The sequence below is a fragment of the Lipotes vexillifer genome, unplaced genomic scaffold, assembly GCF_000442215.2.
Source record: "Lipotes vexillifer unplaced genomic scaffold, Lipotes_vexillifer_v1.1 scaffold1143, whole genome shotgun sequence".
Taxonomy (NCBI): domain Eukaryota; kingdom Metazoa; phylum Chordata; class Mammalia; order Artiodactyla; family Lipotidae; genus Lipotes; species Lipotes vexillifer.
The window spans coordinates 266,126-275,024 of NW_006770581.1; the positions used below are offsets into that span (position 1 = coordinate 266,126).

The window sequence follows — 8,899 nt, forward strand, 5'->3', positions numbered from 1 at the left end:
TTTGCAGTGGCTTCTCTTGTTGCGGAGCACGGGCTCTAGGTGCACAGGCTTCAGTAGTTGCAGCACGGGGGCTTAGTAGTTGCGACGCGTGGGCTCTAGAGTGCTCGGGCTTTAGTAGTTGTGGCACACGGGCATAGCTGTCCCACGGCATGTGGGATCTTCCCGGACCAGGGCTCAGACCCGTGTCCCCTGCATTGGCAGGTGGATTCTTAACCACTGGACCACCAGGGAAGTCCCTACCTCCACATTTCCAAACAGTGTTTATTTATCGCTATTTCTTTCTTTCACTTTTTCTTGATTACCCTCATCTAGTTAATTAACACATGCATCAACTCACATATTTATCTTTTCTGTGTGTGCGAGAACATTTAAGTTCTACTCTCTTAGCACATTTCAATGATACAATACAGGGTTATCAACTATAGTTACCATGTTATACATTAGAGCCTCAGATCTTATTCATCTTATAATTGAAAGTTTGTACCCTTTTACCAATTTCTCCCTATTTCCCCCACCTCCCGGCCCCGGCAACCACTTTCTACTTTTTGTTTCTGTAAGTTTGCTTCTTCTGTTTTTGTTATTAGATTCTACGTATAAGTAATACCATGCAGTATTTGTCTTGCTTTGTGTGGCTTATTTCACTTAGCATAATGTCCTCAAGGTCCATCCATGTTGTCACAAGTGGCAGGATTTCCTTCTTCCTCATGGCTGGAAACTATTCATATATATATATGTTTTAATATATAACATTTTCTTTATCCATTCATCAGTTGATTGACACTTAGGTTGTTTCCATGTCTTGGCTATTGTGGATAATGCTGCAATAAACAAGGGAGTACAGATATCTCTTGAGATCCTGTTTTCATTTCTTTTAGATATATACCCAGAAGTGGAATTGCTGGGTCATACGGTAATTCTATTTTTAATTTTTTGAGGAACCGCCATACTGTTTTTCATAGTGACTGCACGAATTTACAGTATACAAGAGCTCCCTTTTCTCCACATCCTTGCCAATATTTGATATCTCTTGTCTTTTTGATAGTAGCCATTCCAACAGTTATGAGGTGATATCTCAATCTGGATTTTGATTTGCATTTCCCTGATGATTAGTGACACATTTTCATGTACCTCTTGGCCATTTGTGTATCTTCTTTTGCAAAAATGTCTATTCAGTTCTTCTGCCCATATTTTAATCTGTTTCTTTTTTGCTATTGAGTTGTATGAGTTCTTTGTATATTTTGGATATTAACCCCTTATCGGATATATGATTTGGAGATATTTTCTCTCATTCTGTTTCTTTTAATTTTGTTAGTGGTTCCCTTTGCTATGCAGAAGCTTTTTAGTTTGATGTAGTCCCACTTGTTTATTTCTGTTTTCCTTTCCTTCGCTTTTTGTGTCTAATCCAAAAAATGACTGCCACCACTGATGTCAAAGAGACTACCCCATATGTTTTCTTCTAGGAGTTTTGTGGTTTCAGGTCTTATGTTCAAGTCTTTAGTGCATTTTGAGTTGATTTTTGTGTATGGTGAAAGACAGGGGTCCAGTTTCATTCTTTTGCTTGTGACTGTCCAGCTTTCCCAGCACCTTTTTTTGAAGAGACTGTCCTTTCCATATACTGTCCGTTGTATATTGCTGGCTCCTTTGCTGTAAATTAATTGACTACATATACATGGGTTTATTTCTGGGCTCTCTATTTTGCTCCATTAATTTATGGTCTGTTTTTATGCTGAATCACTTCTTGATTTTTTCCATTTTAAATGTTACCTACTGACCTCTCACGATGGAAGATGAGGATTTTATTTATTTCACTCTCCTGTCCCCATCACACATAAGCACCCAATCCATCCTCCCAGTGTACTTTTAGTTGGATCAATATGCAGAATTTGCATTATTAGTACTACGTAATTGCTAATCCCAGTTGAGCTATGTAGTATACTGTAATATTTTGTGCACCACTTTTTGTTTTCCCTGGAGTTCATAATTGGCTTGCCTTTTAATTTGCTTAGTGTTCTACTACGTATCAATAATTCAACCTTAAATATTCCAACAGTTCTTCAAATTTAATTTTCATGTATTCATAGGCAGTGGGCATCTTCTTAAAAATCACACTGCATTTTATTACTCAAAGAATTTATAGCTCTCCTGGAGACATGCAGGGCCACCTGCAGTGGTGTTTGGATACTGTGAATCCCTGTGTTGGGTTAGGGAGAGGGCACAGGCCTCAGCACTGGATAGACGTGAATATGAATTCCACCACTTGTTGGCAGGGTACCCGCAATTCTCCTTCCACATCTGTTGAAATGGGAATAATGATGCCTCATCATAGTGTAGTCATGAGAATTAAATAAGTACAATGGAAATGTCTGGAGCACGGAGGGCACACAATAAACGTTGATTTCCTTACTTGTGGGAAAATCAAGAAAAATAAGGCCAGTGAAAGTACCTCATCTCACTCATAGAGCTTCCTCTCTGTATCCCCAAAGTATTGACCAGGCTCCGCACATTCATCAGGGATTCTAAGACACTGACACTCCTTTGAAGGAAAATAGCTCAAGCTACTGGAGCTTTGCTCATCAGGCTAATGACCTCCTTTAAAAGAAGGAGCCTCCTTAATCGCAACATCAATTTTATTTTGAAATATTCTAAACAAAGGCAGAAACTCTAAAAGAAAATATTGATAGGTTGATGGCATTAAGAATTAAAAACTTATATACATCTGGGGGAAAAAAGCCCTTGATATAAAAGTAAAGGGCAAGCAACAAATTGGTAAAATATTTGCAACATATAAATCAATCAAGGGAGGGCTGACTTTCCTAAGGACCTGCACCAGTTAGGTCCAGAGACAGTGCTTCAGCCTTCCAGGCTAATGCTTTCTCTGCTATTAAGTCACTCACTCACTCATTCATTCATTCATACATTCATTCATTCAACATAAATGTATTGAGTACCTACCAGATGCCTGGCTTTGGGGTATAACGATATTCAAAAACAGAAATGGCCCCTGCTCTCCTGGAGCGCAAAGTCTAGTGGGGTGACAGTTATTCACCAAATAGTCACACTCAGGAGTGTACAACTACAACCCAAGGTAAGTGCTACAAAGGAAAGGGGAGCACGGAGCAAAGGACCCAGTTTAGACTGGGGTGTGTGGGAGCACTTCCTTGGCTGGCGACACCTGAACTGAGAACTGGAGGGTGAATAGGAGTTAAGAAGTGTGTGTGTGTGTGTGTGTGTGTGTGTGTGTGTGAGAGAGAGAGAGAGAGACAGACAGACAGACACAGACACACAGACAGAAGGAGGCATTCCAGCTGGGGAAACAGGGTGCCAAAGCCCTGTGGTAGGAGGCCCATGGAACAGTTGAGGAATGGGAAGAAGGCCAGTATGGCTGGAGCTTGGAAAGTGAGAGGAGGCTGGAGGTTTGGCCAGTGGCTAGACTGTAAGAGGGGCCTTACGGGCCATGGTGAGGACTTAGGATTTTAACCCAAAGAGCGATGGGGAAGCCAATCAAAGGATTCCAAGCTGGGGCTGGAGGAGGAGGCCGGAGGTGGGTACAGGCTGGATTTACATTTGAAAAGATGGCTCTGGCTTTGGAATGGAGAATGGATGGGAGCGGGTGGGGTGAGGCAGAGTGTTATTGCCACAGGTTAGAAATGATGATGGCTGGGAGGATAACGTGAGATTGAGTGAGATCGGCAGTCAAGAGCTCTTTGGGAGGTAAAACAACACGGCTGCCTTCCATACCTTACCCTTGTGGAACAGGGCAAGACCAAATCAATAAACCTTTATTTTGGGCAGTGTTAATGGGCACAGCGGAGGCCTCAATCAAGACTGGGGGAATACACAAATCTTTGAAGAAGCAGACCCTGGGTCAGTGGATTTCAGGAAGGGGAGCAATCCTAGCAGGCTGGGATAGCATCAGGGTCAAGTATTTTGGGGCTTTGTTCTGACTATGGCCTGGACAGATGGGGATGGACCCGGTACCCCTCACAGAATCTAGGATGGACCCGGTACCCCTCACAGAATCTGGCATGAGCTTACGGCTTGGGGCTCCGCTGCCTCTCCTCACCCTGTATAACTACTCACGTTGCTCCCCGGACAGAGGGTGCCAGTCTTATGTTTCTATTTTCTACCTTAAAAGATAAATTGCAATTTTTACAGTGTCACAGAGCATGTGCACTTGTGACTTGCTCCACCGTGTGATAAATTCATGGAGTTTTAGTAAATTTATCTTATTTTTCTTCTGGGAAAACTGGCAGGGGTGGGGTGACCTGTCTCTTCCATTCCCACTCTGGAAATATGGCAAAAATTCTCAGTGGAGTTAGAGCTTGCCAGGCGTGGCATCAGGAAAGGCTCCCTGGACAGGACCCTGGGAGTCAGGCAGGAGCTGAGTGGGGCAGAGTCAACCACACCTGGGTCCAAATGGCCTGCTCTGGCTTCCACAGGCCATGACAAGCTAGGGTGAGTCTGAACTGGTCCTAAGCAGGCAATAGCAAGCTAGAATCACAGTATCAATGGCCAGTGTGAGCCATTGATCTGGACCACTTTCTCAAATCAGTCTACATTGTGTGATGCACGTAAAAGCAAGCACACTGTTTGAATTTACTGGCCTGTTCTGAGACATTTCCAGCTGGTTTGGATGCCTCCCTACTTTTTTGAATTATTATTGTCCTCTTGTGTGTGTGTGTGTGTGTGTGTGTGTGTGTGGTACGTGTGCGTGTACAACACCTGCCTCATCTGCCTCTAACTACTTCTTGGAAGTTGAGCTCAGATTATTGACCAAACTTAGTTTTATATGCAGGTAAGTGACAGTAGGGTTTCTCCTGGGAGGTTCTCAATCTTGACATCTCCCCCTCCATGCTTTAGGATAATGGCAGCCTTTGCTGGCTTTAGGATGATGGCAGCCTTTGCTGGCTCTCTCAGGGCTGGCCTGGATGGGGACCTTCCAGGGAGTTAACAGCCAACATGACCCTGGGGAAGAGTCCTTAGGAAACCCCTATCTGCAGAGCAGCAAAGGCTTCTGAGCCAGCTGACAGGGGCTGGTTTTATTAACTGTTCCGGAAAGTGACCCCAGGTCTTTTTCACTCAACCCATTGTACCCAGGTGGTGGTGTTGTCTGGAAGTATGTCTGGAATATGTATCGTCTGGAGCAGTCTGGACAAGGCAGTGTGTGGATACCAGGGCCTGTGATCTGTATCCTGTAGACAGGCTGGGTTTATGACATGTAGCTTGCCCAACTCCTAAAAGGTGCAGAGGGGGATGAATTTTGAGGAAAGGTCTTCCTTCTACCAGAGCAGAGCCCAATTTCTTAGAGGCATTCACGTATAATTTTGGCCTGTATTCCTACAGAAATGTCCCTGCGTGATCTGATTCCTGACCTGGTCTCCAGCCCCAGCCTCCTGGCCCTGTGTGCCCCTCCCCTCCCACAGCATCAGCACATGCCGATAGCTGCCTGAAATGTGGCCTCCTCCCTCCACCACCCTTTGCCTAGGTAGCTCCACCATTCTTCAGCTCACAGCTCAAGCACCACTTGCTTCCTCTGGAAGCTTCATTTGTAGTATATGTTCTTATGCTCTTAGAATACTCCTTGTCATGGTTTATGGTCATGTATTTTTATGGGTAAATGTATAGCACCATAAACTTTATCTTGTAACATATCCTACAAGATAATACCATCTACTAGAGGGGTTCTCAACCTTAGCACTATTAACATTTGGAGCTGGAGAATTCTTCGTTGTGGGGACTGTCCTCTGCATTGCAGGCTGCTTAGCAGCATCCCAGCCTATATCCACTAGATGCCAGTAGCACTCCTTAGTTGGAACAACCAAAATGTCTCCAGACATCGACAAATGTCCCCCAAGGGGCAAAACAGCTCCCGGTTGAAAACCACTGACCCAGAACAAATGTTTTTAAGAAGTTTGACATTTCAAAGGCAGGCTTCCTGAGACCCCTTTGCAAAGCACTGGTTTCTTTCTGACCAGCCCCATCCAACAGAAAGATAATGTGAGCCACGTATGTAATAATAAATGTTCTAGTAGCTGCGTTAGCAGCAAGTAAAAGAAAAAACAGGTGAAATGAATTCTAATCCATATTTTATTTAACCCAATATATCCAAAGTATTGTCACTTCAGCAGGTGACCAATGTAAAATAATCATTGAGATATTTTACATTCTTTTTTTCCAAGTCATCAAAATCTAGTGTGCATTTTTCTCAGTTTGGATTAATCACACGTCGAGTGCTCAATAGCCAAGCGTGGCCAGCATTTTAGACAGGAGTGGGAGAGGAGACCCAAGCTCTCTTAGAGAGCCTGGCCCAGCCCACCCCTTGCATCGTCACCAGGCTGTACTGCTACCCCTGAGCAGAGCCATGCACAGTCCTCCTTTGCCCACTGGGGCCCACAGGTGACAGCCCATTCCGAGCACCCCATGGAGGGGTTCTGACTACACTCTAGAGGGCCAGCCTGCCCAGGAAAGTCATCCAAATGCCTGCAGCGTGCTAATGAGGTGGGTGTGTGCCCATGAGCTCATAAGAGCCTGGAGGGTTCCTGCCTCAAATACACAAACACTTGGGTGAGGCAAGCACTGTTTCCAAGCTCCCCAGGCAGAAGCTCCACCCACCTCCAAACCACCATCCTCATGCTCCTTGCTCACAAGGGAGGCTCAGCCCTCCACAAACACTGGCCACATGGAAGGACACATTCTATTTTCTTAAAACACAGATGTTCTCATCTAAAATGACACTTGCACTGGCCAAGAACTTGCCGTCCAGGGAGATGCTGTCCCTAGCCCCAAGACTTGTCCTGAGGCCCCAGGCCATTCTGCAGGGCAGCGGCCTGGTTGGGGCGCTAGCCCAGGGCTGCAGGATCACCCCTGCAAGGCTCTCCCGGCTCGCATCTCTTACTTATCTCTAGACACCCCCAACACCCACAACTCCAGGCCCTTCTGCTTCCTTGGAGTTCTCCCGGTGGGAGCCCATGCCTGCCTGAGTGGTTGCTTCCTGCAGCCCAGCTGTGGCAGCTCCTGCAGGCTCTGCAGAGCAGCCTCCCAGGTAGCCAGAATGAAGACCTTCACTGGGACCTGGCTGTCTGGAGAAGCCAGGGCATTGCCCTTCCTAGTGAGGGCTACTTTTGTCTTGGCAGCTAGGGCAAATCTTGAGCGTTCAGGATTTCCCTTTTAGTAGAAAACTAAAGTTTTACCAGAGTTGTCGCCCGGTCACTTTGGGCAAGCCAGGGACTCTGTAAAACATGGAATGTGGGGTGAAGCCTGCACACCCACTGGGGCAATAAGCTGGCCATCGCCCTTTGGCAGTCTCAGGTGTGACCCCCACAGACCCCAGGAGCGTCACTAGAGAGGGCTGTCAGTCATCCAGATGCCTCCAGAACGCCTGCCCCATCTGACCCCAGCGTGGCAGCCAGCTGAGTATCCACGCCCATCGTCCAACAGACGCACACACACTGTGTCCTGATCCGCCTCAGGAAGTTGGACTTACCCCTCCTGGCTTGCCTGATCTTTGGGCTCAGCATGTTCCTGCCGCCTCCTGGACGTAATCGCTGGGCCGATCATGCTGTCATCCACTTCCCTTTTCTCTTCCTCTGGCCCAGTTGCCCCTCATGCCCCGCTCGGGCCCCCATGGCCGCTGGCGTCACCAGCGAGGCTCCCTCGGCTGCCTTTCCTGGCTCCGGACCGACGGCTTGCCTTGGACTATGTAAACCTCAATGCATTATTTATCCACCTCAGAATTAATTCCCACCCAAGCGAACCATTAAGAGGCTCAGTAACCGTTGCTGATCAATCACCGGGCCAGGGCGGGAAGGCCTGACTGTCCCTCTGCCTGGCCGGGGCGCACGCGGCACAGCCCATCCCAGAGCGGAGCTGGCGGCCGGTCGGGGCGGAGGCGAGAGGAGGGCGGGGCGGGAGGAGCTGGGCGGAGCGCGCGGTCCCAGCTGGTCCGAAGGTCCCAGAGGGCGGGCGGGCTCCGAGCTCGGGTCCGCCCTCTGCGCGGGGAGGGCCTGTCGGGGATGCGCGCCACTGGCTGGAGCCACCAAGAGGCCGCAGGAAATGCACGGCATCTGGCCGCCCGGGTCCCGCACGCCCTGCCAAGGACCGGGGATTGGGCAGCGGGTGGCCGAGGCCCGGGGGGGCCAAGGATCCCTCCAGGGTCCGTCCACTGGGGACCTGCTCTGCCTGATGTTTCCTTCCAGGAGGGCCCAGGAGGCCGTCTATGACAGTTCCAACTGTGGAAAGACAGGTGTGTCTTAGGAGCGTGCACCTTTGGCATATTCAGAGCCTCAGGGGACTGGTCCAGCAAAGCGGGTTAGGGATGTTAATTTTTTTGCCACCTTAATAAGGTGAAAGGAATAAGAATGCGGTGAAGCACTTAGTTCAGGGCCTGCACATAGTAAGTAGGATCTCAAAAACTGTTCACTGGGTAGTGATATCTCTAACTGCCATGTTTCTGTTTAATACTAGTACAGTTCTAAAGAGTGTACGGTGGGGACTTTTGGGAGGTTCAGACTCAAGATCCTAAAAATTGCCCAAGAAATGCAATCACAGTAACCGTTCTCATTTATTAGGTGCCTACTATGTGTCCTTGAGGTTGGTGCTTTATATTCAGTATCTCATTTAATTCTCAAATTCCCTGAGGCAGGGAAGCGTTTATCATGGCTTTTCAGATGAAGAAAATAAGGCACAGAAATATTAAATATCTTGCCCAGAGTCACACAATCCTGTCAGGGCTGGGACCTGAACCCAGGCTGTCTCTACATCTTATGCTTCTCTGTGATGCCAGTCTAAGTACCCCATTCCAACCACTTCCTGTGAACGTTCCCGGCTTGAGAGCCCTCAATGAACTTGCTAGATGGTGAGGACCAGACTTTGTGCCCCTGAAATCACCCCACGTGCCCTG

At 47.6% G+C, this 8,899-nt stretch overlaps 1 protein-coding gene across 2 annotated transcripts in view; it reads right to left on the reverse strand.

Moving 5' to 3' along the window:
- The window catches only part of ARHGAP22 (Rho GTPase activating protein 22), a 173,556-nt gene extending 165,713 nt beyond the window's left edge, over positions 1 to 7,843 (reverse strand). For both annotated transcript variants that reach the window (XM_007446231.1, XM_007446232.1), the window contains exon 1: positions 7,484 to 7,843. In XM_007446231.1, the coding sequence (XP_007446293.1) occupies positions 7,484 to 7,517 (34 nt within the window). In that variant the 5' untranslated portion in view covers positions 7,518 to 7,843. The remainder of the gene's footprint in view (positions 1 to 7,483) is intronic.
- Between the last annotated feature and the right edge of the window lie 1,056 nt (positions 7,844 to 8,899).